The sequence below is a fragment of the Hemitrygon akajei genome, unplaced genomic scaffold (genome assembly GCF_048418815.1).
Source record: "Hemitrygon akajei unplaced genomic scaffold, sHemAka1.3 Scf000042, whole genome shotgun sequence".
Lineage (NCBI taxonomy): Eukaryota > Metazoa > Chordata > Chondrichthyes > Myliobatiformes > Dasyatidae > Hemitrygon > Hemitrygon akajei.
This window is the reverse complement of record NW_027331928.1, coordinates 613294-631264: the sequence shown is the minus strand read 5'-3', so window position 1 is coordinate 631264 and position 17971 is coordinate 613294. Positions and strand designations below refer to the sequence as shown.

Sequence of the window (17971 nt, the reverse complement as noted above, 5' to 3'; positions counted from 1 at the left end):
TGCCTCACAGGTCAGCTTTCATAAGTCGAGGGTCAGAGTTTAAGAGACGCGATGTAATGATGCAGCTCTATAAAACTCTGGTTAGGCCACACTTGGAGTACTGTGTCCAGTTCTGGTCACCTCACTATAGGAAGGATGTGGAAGCATTGGAAAGGGTATAGAGGAGATGTACCAGGATGCTGCCTGATTTAGAGAGTATGGATTATGATCAGAGATTAAGGAAGCTTGGGGTTTACTCTTTGGAGAGAAGGAGGATGACAGGAAACATGGTAGAGGTGTACAAGATATTAAGAGGAATAGACAGAGTGGACAGCCAGCGCCTCTTCCCCAGGGCACCACTGCTCAGTACAAGAGGACGTAGCTTTAATTTAAGAGGAGGGAATTTCAAAGGGGATATTAGAGAAAGGTTTTTCACTCAGAGAGTGGTTGGTGCGTGGAATGCACTGCCTGAGTCAGTGGTGGAGGCAGATACACTAGTGAAGTTTAAGAGATTACTAGACAGGTATACGGAGGAATTTAAGGTGGGCGGTTATATGGGAGGCAGGGTTTGAGGGTCAGCACAACATTGTGAACCGAAGGACCTGTAATGTGCTGTACTACTCCATGTTCTATGTTTCTACTGTATACATATTATGTGTGCTGTGTGCCGTTTTGGGACTGCTGCTGTTGTGTTTAGCAGCGTAGTCCTGGCTGTATTAATGGGCATTCATGTGTGATGGAATTGCAATTAAACTTAAATTGAATTCAATTGAAATGAAATAAAACCGTCTCATCTGTAGGGGTCGCACTTTCCGAGGAAGAGAGCCCAGTCATAAACATATCTAAATACTTCGTTCCAAACCTAACTCTTCAGGCACATTTTAAACTGAATGTTCTTTCTAATTTTGGCCACACCTGCACCTACATAAGTTTGGAGAACCGGCTCCCTTTTACTAACTATATACAGGCGACTATAAAGACCGCAAACCTTCGAGGAATCTCGATCTCGTCCACAGAACATATTTCCCATTTCACCTAACAAGGACAACTCTATCGATGCAGCTCGCCACATCTCACCCCCTTCCCTGCTGAGCCACAGAACCATAGTCAGTGCCAAAGACCTGACCGGTGAGACTTTCCCCTGCTTGGTCATTTGTACCTGTCTCCTCCCATCCAGAAGTATCCAAAGTGGTCTACCTGTTATTGAGCGGGTTGGCCACAGGGGGTCTCTGCACTGGTTTTGGCTGCTTAACCACTTTCAACCTCCTGTCTGTCACCCAGATTCCTGTATCTTACACCTATAAATACCTCTCTGTATGTCCTCCCTATCACGCCCGCAGCTTCCCGAATGATCCCGAGTTCCTCCAGTCCAGTTCCAACTCTGTAACGCAGAGTGTTAGAAAGTGCAGCTGGATGACCTTCTCACGGGTGAAGCTGTCAGGAGCTCTTGAGTTCTCCCTGCCTTCCCACATCTCGCAAAGGAGTATTCAACTCTCCTGCCAGACACTGCTACTGCTCTGATTTTGCGATTATAAATAAAGAAACAATAATTAAACTGAAAACAACTAAAACAAATCAACCAACAGTTCTGTGCCGTCTCTGTCCCGATAATCTCCTCCTTGGAGATTCAAAGAGATAAACCCTCTAAATTCCACTCTGATCCGATTTCTCGCCTTTCTTTCCTTCAGTTCCGGCTCATCGCCGAAACACACACACACACACACACACACACACACACACACACACACACACACACACACACACACACACACACACACACACACACACACACACACACACACACACACACACACACACACACACACACACACACACATTCAAACATTGAGTGAAAAGCTCCCTCCACAGATTCTACATTCCCCAATCTTGCTGTGTTCCCATTTTGTCCTTCAGTGTTTCGTACAGAAAATATCGCTTCTCCCTCTTGGACAACATACCTTTGAACTGCTGTTTTGCCAATCACTAGTCACTGTGAACCCAATTGCACACTCCTTGGATCAGACACTGAATGAATCTACCGCCCCGTCATATACTCCGGGGTCAGACACAGAGCGAATCTCCCTGCACACCGTCCCATCATATACTCCCGGGGTCAGACACAGAGCGAATCTCCCTGCACACCGTTGCATCATATACTCCCGGGGCCAGACACAAAGGGAATCTCCCTCCACACCGTCCCATCATATACTCCCGTGGTCAGACACAGAGTGAATCTCCCTGCACACTGTCCCATCACACACTCCCGTTGTCAGACAAGTACTGAAACTCCCTCCATACTGTTTAATCACACACACCCGTGGTCTGTCAAAGTGTGAAGCTCCCTACACACCTTCCCATCAAACACTCCCGAGTTCAGACACAGAGTGGAGCTCCCTCAACACTGACCCATTTCACACTCCTGTTGTCAGACGCAGATCGAAACTCCCTCCATACCGACGCGTCACAAACCCCTGAACTTAGACACTGGCTGACGCTTTCTGTAGACCGTCCTATCACGCACACCCGGGTTCAGGCACAAAATGAAGCCTATTCCGCCTGGGTCCCTTCAGAAACTCCCATGTTCAGAAGCTCCTTCCCTCTCTCCAATCCCCAGAACTCCGCCGTTCCTGAAGTCTTGAATTGTGAGTCCGGCTCGGAGAATGTATATGTGTTTGTGTTCAGAGGATACGTTTGGAATAGGAGAGAATTGGAAGAGAGGGTGGTTTTGGTGGGAGAACGGAGGTGGTGGTGAGATATCAGTCAATGGGCTGAAGTGTTAACGAACCAAACTTTCGGCCTGTCCACACAGAAGAGTGCAGAGGCTCAGAACCGAGACATCGATATCCGGTGGAAGTGAGCTGGGTGGTGTAACAAACGACGCAACCTCTCCCCCTTCCTCCCCAGAATTCCATATAAACGGAGAGCTGGAGACGTGAGGAGGAGGGAGAGGGTTAATGGAACCGTGGAGGACCTGCAGGGGATGGAGCGGGTCAGGGAGACGGGGAGTGGAGTTGGGGAAGGAGGATATAACGGAGACTCCACGGAGTGTAGCGGAGAGAGGGTTGATGGAGACAGGATGTTTAGAAGAAGATGGCGGTGGCGGAGACGGGGAGGGCTGTAAGGGAAGTCGTGGCTGACGGTGACGAGGATGGTCGACTCGGAGGGAGGGTCGACGACGAAGTGGATCGTAGGGGAGGAAGGAAGACAAGGAAGGGTGCAGGGACTGCTGGTGTTGACAGAGACTGGCTAAGTGTGGAACAGTGAGGGGAACATGGAGACGGGCAAGAGGTGAATGGAGGGGACTGGGCTATTGGACCGCGGGGTTGTGCAGAAGATGGAGACAGTCACGGAGACGGGGAGGATTTTAGAGGACGGATGGTTGACGTAAATCAATAAGGGTGAAGTGGAGGGAGGACACGGTGGACTCGTGGTGTTTGAGTAAGTACACGAGTTGGGAAGTCACGTTGCAGTTGAACAAGAGATAGGAGAGGGGCGCCTTGTTCGGCTCTGCTCGCCCCCTTCTCTTCTGTGACCTCTGTCTCGAAGACAGATGTAGGAATGATCCTTCAGGTGGGTGAACCCTCGCAAGGCATCGGGTTCCGATGATGTACCTGGGAGGGCACTGAAATCCTCTGTCGAGCAACAGTCTGGATTGTCTGAGGAGTCGGTGGTGTGGAAGGCAAATACAAGGCTAGCATTGATTTCCAGAGGAAGTATTTTATTTTAAGGCACCTGTGATGTCTTATTTGGGATATTGTAAGCTGGTTTGGCCTCTTACATAATCCAGCCAGATGAGCTTACATTAGAGATGTTTGAAAGGAGGTTCACGACAAGGATGTCAGCATATCAGTGGATCTATCCTCGGTCCAACACATTCATGCAAACACTAAAGTATCATGCTCCCGACTGAAGTGGTACAGGCATCCCAGTTTCGGCACGGCCCTTCGCCGGAGTCTGGATACCCTTTAAGCCTCAGACTGCCAATTATTGCCCTGTAATACACTTTCACGAAATGTCTGCGGTTAAAGGCCTCGTGCCGAACACTCTGTGCTCAACCGTAGGAGATCCATTTCCCGTCCTGCAGCCTGCGAATTTACCTTTGGTTTCGTTAGTGTCGTCTGGTCTATTTCCAGTCTAAGTTTCAGCAATTGACTTCATCAACATCCCAACCGTCCATAACCCTCTCGTGACGGGATTGCAAGGTCAGGAGTTTGATAAGATTTGGTCTTTCATTGACTTGTTGCATCGCCGCCTAGTGTGGAGCTGCAACGCACGATGTCGCCAGAGGCGGCAGAGCGGGGCGGACTCAAGATGGAGAAGCTGCATCCATCACTGAGACCGCACACCCGGGGACAGGCTCCCTGTTCATTTCTACCATCGGGAATGAGGCACAGCAGCCCGCAATATGAATGACCCAGGAACACCTTCTTCCCCTCCCCCACCAGCATATTCTTGAACGCATCAGTAACACCTCCACATTTTTGCGGCATTTATTAGCTTTTTGGATTTTATATACATTTTATAAATTTGCTCCCTGCTGATCCTTTAAAAGACCAAATCCCAGGTGGTATAAGTCACAGATAATAAAACAGACTGTGAATCCGGCAGAAATCATGCGATGCAGCTGGACAGGACATTTGACGCGCTGGGCTTCATCAGTCAGGACACTGAGTACGGGAGTCTCAGGTCACGTTGCAATTGTACAAGACGTAGGTCAGGCCAGATTTGGAGCACGGTGTTCAGATCTGGTCGCCCTGCTAAGGGAAATATGCCGCTGAGCTGGAAAAACTGCAGCGAGAGACTTTCGAGGATGCTGCCGGGATACAAGGGATGGATTTATGAAGCAAGGACGGGAATTTTTAGGCTTGATTCGGTGAACTTACAGAGGTGTATAAAACCACGAGGGAGAGAGATAAGGCGAATGCGTGCGCTCTATTTCCCCAGGGCTGGGGTATCGAGAACATCAGTGACATGATTGAGGTGAGATTAGCTGGAAAGAGAAAAGGGAGATGGAGTGGGTTTAGATAAATGAAAGAGTGGGATGGGAAGAGAGGGGCAGAGAGGATGTAGAGAATCGGGGGAGAGAGTGTGAAGAGAAGAGAGAAGAGTTGGAGGAGAGGGAGGCAAGAAAGAGAGAGGAAGGAAAATAGGGTTGTAATAGGTGAGGTAGAAGGGGATGAGGATGAGAGAGAGAGTTTGGAATGAGGGTAAAGAGAAGGCGAGATGGCGAGTAAAGCAGCGATAGAAGGAGGGAGGAGAATAGGGTAGGGGCGAGGGGAAGAGAGAATGGGTTAGTGAGATTCGGAGAGAGAGATAGAGAAATAAGGTGTTGTCATTTGATTCAAGTCGGCTCCACGGCCTGTTGACAGAGATCCCGGATCTTTGCAGGAATATCCGGGCACAAAGGTGGAGACTTCTCACAGATGAAACGGTGCTGATCATTTTTGCATCTATGATCCTGACTGGATTTACATTTACCGCATTCAGGCTTCCCAGCGATCTTCTTGTACACGACATTTGAGGCCACTTTCCTGACAAGGAGGGGTAAACAAGTTCAAAAGGGACAACGCACCTCCAGCAGACAGCCCTGTGTCAGTCCCCTAAATCACAGACACACTCCCTCACCATTGACCTGTGGCAGACTTCAAAATCTCCCACTATCCCACTTTCCCAGCACAGCCCTGAGCCAGTATCCAGATTACTCACAGTGACCCCCACGCTCCATGCCACCCTGTGTCAGTCCCGGAATTAATACCATGTCCCACCCTCTACCCACAGACCGGTGTCAGAACCCAGAATAATCCCAGTGCCCCAACTGATCCCCACAGGCTAAAAATACCCCAAGGCACAATGTCAATCTCCAAAATATTCCCACTGCTTCACTTTCTCCACACAGGCCTGTTGTATATCCCAAAATACCCTGCCTTCCCACTGTCACCCCAAAGATCAGTGTCAGTCCAAAGTACACACACTGCCCCACTCTCTCTGCAGAGGACTGTCGGTCCCCAAAACACTCGCACTTCCCACTCACTCCCCACAGCCCCGTACTAGTCCCGGGAATAATCGCACTGTCAAGCCTTCTTGTTCGAGACCAAGAAACCAAAACACTCGCACTTCCCACCCTCTTCCCACAGACCTCTGTCAATGTCCAAACTAATCCCACTGACAATATACCCATCCACAGATTTGCGACAGTCCCCAAAGTACTACCACTGCCTTGGTCTCTCCCAGAACCTGTGTCAGATCCCAAAATAACCCCACAGCTCCACCCGCACCCCACGGCTCCGTGTCTGTCTCAAGAATCCCCGTACTTCCCATACTTTACCCACAGACCGTACTCGTCCACAAAATGATCCCACCGCCCAAACGTCTCCCTGCAGATCTGTGACAATCACCAAAACACTCCCACTTCCCAATCAGTTCCCACAGTCCACGTCAGTCCCCAAATTAATTCACCGATAACCTCTCTACCAACAGCCCGTCCCCAAACAAATTCCAATGCCCACACCCTCCCCGCAGAACCTTCTCAGTCTCCAAAATGCCCCGATTCTCCATACTCTTCCCACAGCTCTTGTCAGTCCACAAACTAATAGCAATTCCCACTCCCTCTAGCAACCCGTGTCCGTCCCAAACTAATCCCACTGCCCACTCCCTTTTCGCAGCCAATATCAATCCCACGACAGCTCTCTTCTCAGAAACTTGCAAGATCCCAAATCTCACCCGTCTTCGCATTTTCCAATCCAATATGAACTGCCTTGGTCGTGGACAGCTTTGTTAACAAAATTCTGTGAAATTAAAGAGCTATCATTAATGATTGAATTCGAGTAAAATTTAAGGAGCGTCACTGTATATCTGACCCCTGAAGAGTGTGAAGGGATGGTGTGGAAGGATCTTAATTCTCTGTCGCACCCCAGGAGAATGACATGGCAAGGTGTGGAGGGAGCCTCACTCAGTGTCTGACCCCAGTCGTGTTTGATGAGACCGTATGGAGGGAGGTCTCTGTGTCTGACGACATGAGTGTGTGATACGGCGGTGTGTCTGATCCTGGAAATATGTGGTAGGAAGGTGTGGAGGAGACTCACTTCGAGTCTGACCCCGGGAGTGTGTGTTGGGACTCGCTGAAGGGACATTCACACTGTGTCTGACCAGGGGGATGTGCGATGGGACTGTGTGGAGGGAAAATCACCCAGTGTCTGATCCCGGAAGTGTGCGATGGGACGGTGTGGAGGGAGATTCACTCTGTGTCTGACCCCGGGAGGATGTGATGGGACGGTGCGGAGGGTGATTCACTCTGTGTCTGACCCCGGGATTTTGTGATGGGACGGTGTGGAGGGAGATTCACTCTGTGTCTGACCCCGGGAGTGTGTGATGGGACGGTTTGGAGGGAGATTCACTCTGTGCCTGACCGCGGGAGTGTGTGATGGGACGGTGTGGAGGGAGATTCACTCTGTGCCTGACCCCGGGAGTGTGTGATGGGACGGTGTGGAGGGAGATTCACTCTGTGTCTGATCCCGGGAGTGTGTGATGGGACGGTGCGGAGGGAGATTCACTCTGTGTCTGACCCCGGGAGTGTGTGATGGGACGGTGTGGAGGGAGATTCACTCTGTGTCTGACCCCGGGAGTGTCTGATGGGAAGGTATGGAGGAAGCTTCAATCTGTTCCTTAACTCAGGGTCGTGTGATGGTCGATAAACCGGGACCTCCACTATTTTTATCATTCTGGTAAACGTGGGAGCCGTGTGAATATGTCTTCTCAAACCTATTTCAATGTTTTGAGGAAATTACAAGTAGTCTAGACAAAGGAGATGCAGTGGACGTTGTGCATTTCGATTGTCAGAAAGACTTTGACCAGGTGCCGCAATTGATGCAGCTGAAAAAGATAAGAGCCCCTGGAATTACGGGAAAGTTACACACGTGGATCGAGCGTTGGCCGATTGGCAGGAAACAGAGAGTGGTAATAAAGGGATCCCATTCTGATTGGATGCCGGTTAACCGTGGTGTTACACAGGCGTCCGTGATGGGGCCGCTTCTTTCTACGCTGTATGTCAAGGATTTGGATTATGGAATAGATGGCCTTATGGCTACATTTACTGATGATACAAAGATAGGTGGAGGGGCCGGTAGTGCTCAGGAAACAGAGAGTCTGCAGCGAGACTTGGATAGTTTGGGGGAATGGGCAAAGAAGTAGCAAATGAACTACAATGTTGGAAAGTGTATAGTCACGCACTAAGGTAGAAGAAATAAACCGGCAGCTTTTTATTTAAATGAGGAGAAAATTGAAAGTTCTGAGATACTACGGTACTTGGGAGTCCTCGTGCAGGACACCCTTACGGTTAACCTCCGTTGAGTCGGTGGTTAAGAAAGCGAATGAAATTTTGGCATTCATATCCGGAGAAATACATTATAAAAGCAGGGATGTGATGTTGAGGCTCTGTAAGGCACTGGTAAGATCTCACTTGGAGTACTGTGCTGTTTTGGGCTCCTTATTTACAGATGTGCTGGCGTTGGAGAGCGTTCCGAAAAGATTCACTAGAATGATTCCGGGAATCATAGGGTTAACACATGAGGAAGGTTTAACCGCTTTTGGACTGTACCTCTTGGAGTTTAGAAAAAAGAGGGGGAACCTCATAGAAAGATTTCGAATGTTAAAAGGCATGGACAGAGTGGATGTGGCAAAGTTGTTTCCCATGGTGGGGGAGTCTAGTACGAGAAGGCATGACTTGAGGATTGAAGGGCGCTCATTCCGAACAAAGATGCGATTTTTATTTTTTTTTTTAGCCAGAGAGTGGTGAATCTATGGAATTTGTTGCCACGTGCGGCAGTGGAGGCCAAGTCATTGGCTCCATTTAAGGCAGAGATTGATAGGTATCTGAGCAGCCAGGGCATCAAAGGTTATGGTGAGAAGGGGGGTAATGGGACTAAATGGGAGATTGGAGCAGCTCATGATGAAATGGCGGGCCAGAGTCGATGGGCCGAATGGCCGACTTCTACTCCTATGTCTTATGGTCTTATGGTTACAGGGTGAGTGTCGGGGTCTTTGGAGAGATACAGAATGTCTTCACTGGGACGCTGCCTGGATTAGAGAGTAAAATCTCTAAGCACAGGACGGAACTCTTTGGTTTCTGCTCTCTGGAGCTGGGGAGTTTGAGGGAACACCTGACAGTTGTTTATCTTATCACGAGAGACACAGATAGACAAGACAGAGGGTATTGTACCCTCAGTGTAGCAATATCTAATAACAGAATCATGAATTAAGGTGAGAAGGGGTGTGTTCCAGGGAGATGAGTTTGACAAGTGTTGATTTCACAGAGACTGGTGTGCGATTGGAACATTCTCGCAGCGCTGGTCGTGGAGAGGCGTTTAACAGACACGAGGGTCTTAAGGTCTTTCTCGTGGTGTGACACTTACCGCTTCATCCTCTGAATTGATTTTCAGGAGACTTGAATCAATGATTGAACAAAATTCCCTAGCTCCATCGTAAGATGTCTCAAAGGTGGAGAAAAAGTAACAACGATCTCCATATCTGACCAAAACCTTGGAACAATTTTCCTCTGAAAAGCAGGAATAAGGTAAAATCAGTCTCCCTCCACACCGTCCCATCACACACTTCCGGTGTCAGACACAGAGTGAATCTCCCTCCACACCGTCCCATCACACACTTCCGGTGTCAGACACAGAGTGAAGCTCCCTCCACACCGTCCCATCACATACTACCGGTGTCTTACACAGAGTGAAACTCCCTCCACACCGTGGCATCACACACTCCCTGAGTCAGACACAGAGTGAAGCTCCCTCCACACCGTCCCGTCACACACTCCCGGGGTCAGACACAGAGTGAAGCTCCCTCCACACCGTCCCATCACAGACTCCCGGGGTTAGACACAGAGTGAAGCTCCCTCCGCACCGTCCCATCACACACTCCCGGGGTCAGACACAGAGTGAATCTCCCTCCACACCGTCCCATCACACACTCCCGGTGTCAGACACAGAGTGAAGCTCCCTCACACCCTCCTATCACGCATTCCCGTGGTCAGACTCAAAATGAAGTTCGTTCGTACTGTCCCATTACACTCTCCTTGTGTCAGACTCAAATTGAATCACCCTCTATGACACACCATTACAGACTCGCGGGACCGCCACAAGTTGAAGTTCCCTCAACACCGTTCCATCTCAATCTTCAAGAGTTAGTTACAAGCTCCTTCCAGCCATCCTATCACAGACACAAATAGAATTTCTATCCACACCTCCCCGTCACACAGTCCCGGGGTGAGACACAGGATTTGGCTTCCTCCGCAATTACCAATCACGCAACCCGTTGCCAGACTGAGGAAGTCTCCTTTAACAATGTCCTATCACAGAATCCAGGGTCAAAAACTGAGTGAAACTCCCTTACACTGTTACATCCTACACACCCGGGGCAGACACAGACTGAGGCGCTCTCTCTCTCCACGGCGCCATCACACACTTATGGGTTCAGACTGCACGCTGCTCACTGTCAAATTACACGCTGTTGCGGACAGACACAGAGTGAAGCTCACTCTACACCGTCCCATAACACATTCTCGGGGTCAGACACAGAGTGAATCTCCCTCCACACCGTCCCATCACACACTCCCGGGTCAGACACAGAGTGAATCTCCCTCCACACCGTCCATCACACATTCTCGGGGTCAGACACAGAGTGACGTTCCCTCCACACCGTCCCATCACACACTCCCGGGGTCAGACGCAGAGTGAATCTCCCTCTAAATTGCAATTTTATACGTTCCCGTAGTCAGATACAAACCTCTCCACACCCTCTTATTATGCACTCCCGTAGGCAGACTAAAATTTAAGATGGTTCACACCGTCCCATAACATTCTCCTGGTATCGGACTCAAACTGAATCTCCCGCCACGGCACCCCATTACACAGTCGCGGGACTCGTCACATGGAAGTTGTAGCTCCTTGAACACCGTCCCATCACAAATTTCAGGAGTCAGTATCAAAACTCCCTTGCTGAGGGACAAACAGAAATAGATTTTCAACCCACAGCGTCCCGTCACTCATTCCCACCGCAATTTCCAATCACGCAACCCGTTGCCAGACACTGAGGGAATCTCCTTCAACACTGTCCCATCACAGATTCCAGGGACAAACACAGAGTAAAACTCTCTTACACTGTTGCATCATGCACACCCGGGGTCAGACACAGAGTGAAGCTCTGTCTCTCTCCACGACCCCGTCACACCCACATGGGTTCAGACGGCAAGCAGCTCATTGTCAATTCACAAGATTTTGCGGACAGACACTGAGTGAATAACCCTCCACACCATCCCATTACACACTCCCAAGATCAGACACAAAGTGAAGCTGCCTCCACATCGTCCTTTCACACACTCCCGGGGTCATACACATGGTGAATCTCCCTCCACACCTCCCCATCACACACACCTGGGGTCAGACACAGAGTGAATCTCCCTCCACACGGCACGGTCCCATCACACACACCCGGGGTCAGACACAGAGTGAATCTCCCTCCACACCGTCCCATCACACACACCTGGGGTCAGACACAGAGTGAATCTCCCTCCACACCGTCCCATCACACACTCCCGGGGTCAGACACAGAGTGAATCTACCTCCACACCGTTCCATCGCACACTCCCGGGGTCAGACACAGAGTGAATCTCCCTCCACACCATCCCATCAAACACTCCAGGGATCAGACAGAGTGAAGCCCCCGCTGCACCGTCCCGTCACACACTCCCGGATTCAGAGTGTAACTCTCTCTCCACGGTGCTATAACACACATCAGGGGTCAGACATGGGGTGAATCTCTCTGAGCACTGTCCCATCACACAATCCCTCTGCCAGACACAGAGTGAAGCTCGATCCAAACTGTCCCATCAGACACTCCCGGTGTGAAACATAGAGTGAAGCTGTAATGCCTCACTCACAATCCCGTGGTCAGACACAGAGTGAATCCACCTCCACAACGTCCCACCACACTCTCCTGGATTCAGTGATAGATTTAAACCTCATCCACGTAGCCCCATCACACACTCACCGGGTCAAACACAGAGTGAATGATCCTCCATACCTTCTCATCACACAGTCCCGATGTCAAGCACAGAGTGACGCTTCCTCTCTCCATGCCTGCCCTGTGATGAGGAGCGGGTAAATAAGGGGGATGATGCCTCACCTCTTCTGCTCGTCAACAATTCACAGATTTGAGCCTTGGCTTGGTTGACATATCTGTACTTCGTTTCCATCTCCTTGAACCGGTGTCGGAGTTCGCTGTGCATTCGTTTAAGGTGGGATAGATTAGAGTTGAGCGCTGAAAGCTTGGATTCAACGGTCGAGTTTAACCCATGGCAATTTCGGTCGGAGGTGATATTACAGTGACGAATCTGTGATACTGAGAGAGATGGTGATGGATGTTTAGCATTTACAGTGACACGTGAGTCAGCGTCACGCTACCGAACGGGTCACAGAGAGTGTTGTGTCAGTGTCACGGTGAAGGGTGTCACAGTGAAGTATGTGCTGGTGGCAGAGTGAGAGGCGTCGGCACCACCTTGAGGGCTTATCAATGCCCTCGTGAAGATTTTGTTGTTGTTACAGTGGGGTCTGTGTCAGTATCCTGGTGATGAACACTTCACTGTCTCAGCGTGGGACATGTCCGAGTTGCTGTGAGGGACGTGTCACTGTCGGTGTCACTGTGATAGGTATTTCTGTGCCCCGGAGAGAGGTGTGCCGGGTCACAATGAAGTTTATCTCGACGTCACGGCGAGGGAAATGTCAGAGTGAGGGACATTTTACAGTGAGCGGTCTTGTAGTGTTACAGTGTGTGGTGTATCTGTATAATGTGTGGGTGCTGGTCTTCCCAAGGAAGTTTGTAGTTTCGTTCAGAGGTGATCTGAGATGGTGAAGGATGTTTGCCGTTTACGTTGTGTCAGCGTGAAGCTACTGAGCGGCTCACGGAGAGTGGTGTGTCAGTGCTTCGGTGAAGGTGTTATACTGAGGGTGGTGACACATTAAGGGGCGTCGGCGCCAGATTGAGCTACGTGTCTGGGGCACGCTGAGGGTTATATCAGGTTACCAGTGAGGTTTTTGTTGGTGACACGATGGGGGCTGCGTCAGTATCGCGGTGACAGTTGATTCTCTGTCACAGCGAGCCGGTGTTTCAGTGAAAGATGTCTAGCTGTCATTGTGATAAGTGTTTACAGTTAGACGGACATACTTTATTGATCCTGAGGGAAATTGGGTAAAAAAAAATTCCAGAGCTAAAAACCAGAATAAAACTCTCTCCACCAGCATGTTAGAGAGGGTGCAGCTTTGACGTGTTAGTGTGAAAGTAAAAACAAATAACGTAAGTAAGAAAAGTTAGAAAACTAGTCGGAGCGGCTGCAACAGGCAGCATGCACGTCAGCGCATGCGCACACATATACATATACTTTTCTGGGTCCATGTGAGAGCTGCACTGGGTCACATCGCGATGTATCTCTATGTCACGGTGACAGATATGTCGGGGTCAAAGTGCGAGGTTTCACGGTGTTACAGTGAGAGTCTCGTCGGTGTTATAGTGTCCGGTGTCTGTCCGGTGTGACAGTGGAAAAATGTCGATGTCACGGTGAGGGGTGTGTCTGTGTCACGGGGAATGACCTGTAGTGGTCACGGTGGGTGTGTCGGTGTCACTGTAAGTTTAGTGTTGTTGTTAGGGTGAGGACTGAGTGGGTGACTTTCGGAGGGGCTTGTCGGTGTCACGTGAGGGATGTTTCTTTGCGACGGTGAGTGTTATATCGGTGTTAAGCAGGAGTGGCTTTTGCTGTCATGATAAGTGATGAGTTGGTTGATGAACATGTCTGTGTCCAAGTGAGGGTCGTGTCGGTGCCACTTCAAGAGGCGTGTCAGTGAAACGTTATTATATTAGGTTCTGTGTTGGCATCAGGTTGAGGGATATGTCGGTATCATGTTGAGGGATGTGTTGGTGGGGGTTGTGTCGGTGTCACGGTGAGGGGTGAGTAGTGGTCATGCTGTCAGTACCCGTCAGTACCACAGTGAGGGGTGTGTTGATGTCACCATAAAGGGTGTTTCTGGGAAAAGTTGGGAACGTGTCGCTGTTACAGTGGCCATTTTTATCATCTGCGGTTTGGTCGTTCCGACCGGTGTGGAACTCACCATGAATCCTCCAGCAGATACCCGTGATAATGAGGGCCGCTGTTAAAAGGCAGGTTAGCCATATGCTTGGGTCTGATCGGTCTCTCCTTGTGGGTCGTTCACTGCCCATACCGTCTGTGGAAAAATCGTTCCTTGTCTTTGTCAATCCATTGTCAAATTTCCTGATCTACCCCACCCCTGCTATTCCCAACTTCTGAGTTCAAATCACTCTATTTTCCTCATGCAGAGCCGTGAGCGGAAATCACATAACAGATAGACCTTTCGACCCAAATTTGTTTGCTATACCAGTTAAATTCTACACCAAAATCGGTTTTACCGACACAATGTTCATTTCCCTCCAGTCCCTGTACATACAGGTGCATGACAAAGAGCCGATTAAACGCCTCTATCAATTTGCCTCCACCACCACTCCTGGAAGCACATTCCAGTCACCCATGCTCATTGTGTAAACAAAACCTTGCCCCTCACCTCTCCTCAAAAGATACTCCCTCTGCCCTTCCACTCCATGGTATTAGACATTTCTCTCTGGGGGTGTAATGCCCCGGTTGCCTGGTCTATCTCTGTCTCTCGTCATGATATAGACCTGTATCAACTCTCCCCTCAGTCTGAGAGACATATGTAATAATATATGAAATAGAAACATATTGCTTGAATGTATTTTACTGATATTTTGCATTTGCTTGTTATCTTTGAGGGTTTTGTGCCGTTGTGTGACCGTTGGTTTTGTGTTTGGCATCTGGGTCCTGCAGTAACGCAGACTCGTTTGACTGTATTGATGGGTGTTCATGCATGGTTCGATTGCAATGCAACTCACATTGAATTGAAACCCTCTCTTCTGTACCGGTGGCACCTTCCTTGGAAGGTGTTTGTCCCTATGAGACAAATACCCGAAACCCCTTTCACTAAAGTTCGCCTCATCATCCCCACCCTAATTCCCGTCTGACAGTGTGTGGAGTAGGGGAAGAGTGGAAATTGGGGGCTCATCGAGAGGGGATGAACATTGAGAGACAGAGTGAGTGAGAGAGAGAGAGAGAGAGAGAGAGAGAGAGGGTTAGAAAAAGCAAGGGGTGGTGTGCGGACAGAAAGGGTAAGAGGGCACGGGAAGAGGAAGAGAGGAAGAGCGGGAGAGGGGAGGTGTGATGGCGGGCGGTAGAGCATTTGGGCAGTGAGAGAGTGAGAGAATGAAGGGGACGGTGGCGAGAAAGAGGGAGGTAAGTGAAAGAGAGGGGAGAGATGGGTTGAGAGATGGAGGGAGGCAAGAAGGAGTAAAGTGAAATCCCAGAGAGAAGGGAAAAAGAGGGAGAGAAGGTGTGAGAAAGTGGGGAGAGAGGATGAAAGAGAGAGAGGGACGAGAGAGAAGGAAAGAGGGAGAGGGTTATTGAGATTGTAGGAGAAAGAGGGAGCGGGGATAGGATGGAAGGTGGAGGCGGAGAGGGAAAGCGGCAATAGATAATGGGGTAAGAAAGTGTACAGTGAGGTTAAAATTTTATACAGCACCCCCCCACTGTCCTCTATCCTCATCAGTCCTCGCTCGGTGTTTCCTACTTTCTGCTCATCCCCACAGCGCTCCTTTCTCAGAACCATCTGCTCAACACCCCTCCCACGGTACAACCTCCACCCTGCCCTGCCGATGGCATTCTCTATTCATCGACCCCTCCACAACACTCTCTCTTCATCCTATTCCATAGCGCTCCCACTATACCGCCCCTCCCCAGCGCTGTCCCAACTCCCCAACCCGGAGTACAGGATACTCGGCAAACCTCCAAAAGCTCCCTCCTCATCCCCTCTCCCACCGTTCAGCTGGGGTCAGAACAGTGAACGTGATGGGTTCGTGGGTTCCCTCTGACTAATCGTTAGGGTCAATTGTGCGTTTCTACTGAGATGTCCGACAGGAAGGAACACATCATCTAAACAGAGTCTAACTGACAGAGATAAAACTGACCTCCACCTGTCCGGACCCGGGGAACAGAGAGGGTCCTGAGATTAAGTCCAGCGTACGATACATTAGGTTCAGCTGGGGACAGAACAGTGAGAGTCAGTGAGGCTCCCTCCACCCGTCAGATCACACACACCCGGGATCACCCATAATGGAGGTCTCTCTACTGGTTTTTCTGACACACTCACCGTTGGAAGGAGACTGTGGATCCGTTTTTGCGAACTTCACATTCACGTAAGTCTTGTCCTCGTACATCTTATTCAGGACTGTCTGCGTCTCTGAGCTGAGAACGACCGTTTTCAGAGGAAACCCGTGATGAGAAGGCGGTCAAACCGACACCAGCAAACACCAGGTGGACAGCTGATAAAGAAAGGAACCGAGAGCAGGGAGAGGAAGTGCGGAGAGGACGGAGAATGAGGAAATGGGAGTGCGTAGCTGAGAGAGATTAGAGTGGCGGGTGTTGGGAGAATATTGACAGTGGGGAGAAAGAGATGGAGGGTTGGGAGGGGAAGATTAGGGATCAGCGGAGAAGCGGTGAGCGTGAGTGTACAGAGGGTCGAGGTGCAGAGAAAAGGGGAAGAGTGTGGAGAGAGATGGAAGGTAAGCGTGATGGAATTGGGGGGAAACAGGAGTAGGGAGGAGGGGTGTAGAGAATAGAGGGTGAAGATGAGGAAAGAGGGAGAAAAGCGGCGTTGAACGGGAAAATGAAAGGGAGAGGGAGAGCCGGAATGACAGGAGGGAGAGTGGAGGAGAGGGAGCGCTTCAGAGAGTGAAAAGAGAACCGTGGGGAGGGATGGAGGAAAGGAATATAGACGAAGGATGTGGTGAGGAAGATAAATAGGAGGAGAAAGAGAAAAGGAATGGAAGGAAGGGAGAAGATATTGAGGGCAGGAGGGAATGTCCGAAGGATTTGTGTCACTCATACAGAGCCTGTATTTCCCGGGAGATATGCATCCATCGTTGGTTCCTGGTTTGGGCGTTGGTCTGTTCCTCCTCATCGCCGGGGCTCCAGGCTTTCAGTCCGTGAGAAGCCACGACTCCAGGTCAAAGCCCGAACACACACCGAGTGAGTGAGCCCACATCCTCCTCCGAGTGAAATAAAACTCTTTCTCTCGAAACTCGTTCCATCCACTAGTTTCTTCGCCTTCCTCGTCCAGTGGCGGACTCTCACCCACATTCTTTATTCCATTGCATTCTCTCTCTCTCTCTCTCTCTCTCTCTCCTCTCTCTCTCTCCTCTCTCTCTCTCTCTCTCTCTCTCTCATCTCTCTCTCTCCTCTCTCTCTCTCTCTCCTCTCTCTCTCTCTCTCTCTCTCTTCTCTCTCTCTCTCTCTCTCTCTCGAACTCCTTCTCCATCGTTCCCTCACTCTTCCCTTTCCCTACCATTCGTTAGGAGAAAATGGAGGTATCGTCAATTTGTTCTCGTCTCAGCTCCCAGTGGAACAACTATGTTATCTATCTCTTAAATAATTTTATATCTTTCCACAAAATCTCCTCTCTTTGGATTCCAGTGAGTAGAGCGCCGGGCCACTCAACTCTCTCCTCATATTCTCCCCCCCCCCCCCATCTTTGCAATGAAGCTTGTGAGCCTCTTCTGCACCGCCTCCGAATGCAGTATATCCTTCCTCATGTAAGGAGACCAGAACTACACACAGTACTCCAGGTGTGGCTTCACCAGGACCCTGCACAGTTCCATCATAAGCTCCCTGAGCTTTAGTTCAGCCCCCATTGCAATGAAGGCCAGCATTTACTTTGCCTTCCTGACAGCCTGCTGCACCTGCCAAACCAACCCTTTGTGATTCATGCACAGGAATTTGTAACTCCCTCTGCAGAGCAGCATGCTGCAATCTTTTACCATTTAAATAATAATCCGTTCTTCCACTTTTCCTGCCAAAGTG

At 49.9% G+C, this 17971-nt stretch overlaps 1 protein-coding gene across 2 annotated transcripts; it reads right to left on the bottom strand.

The window, feature by feature from the left end:
• Nucleotides 1-4609: 4609 nt before the first annotated feature.
• On the bottom strand, nt 4610-16333 carry LOC140720421 (oxidized low-density lipoprotein receptor 1-like). 2 transcript variants are annotated; one of them, XM_073035274.1, is made up of 6 exons: nt 16263-16333; nt 14139-14252; nt 12163-12378; nt 9387-9529; nt 6700-6764; nt 4610-5510 (listed from the first exon to the last, which is right to left on the bottom strand). In XM_073035274.1, the coding sequence occupies exons 1-6, from the start codon at nt 16327-16329 to the stop codon at nt 5321-5323; spliced, it is 795 nt and encodes a 264-aa protein (XP_072891375.1). In that variant the 5' UTR covers nt 16330-16333; the 3' UTR covers nt 4610-5320. The 2 variants fall into 2 exon arrangements, with proteins under 2 accessions (XP_072891375.1, XP_072891376.1); XM_073035275.1 differs by having other exon boundaries at nt 5383-5505.
• Nucleotides 16334-17971: the final 1638 nt, after the last annotated feature.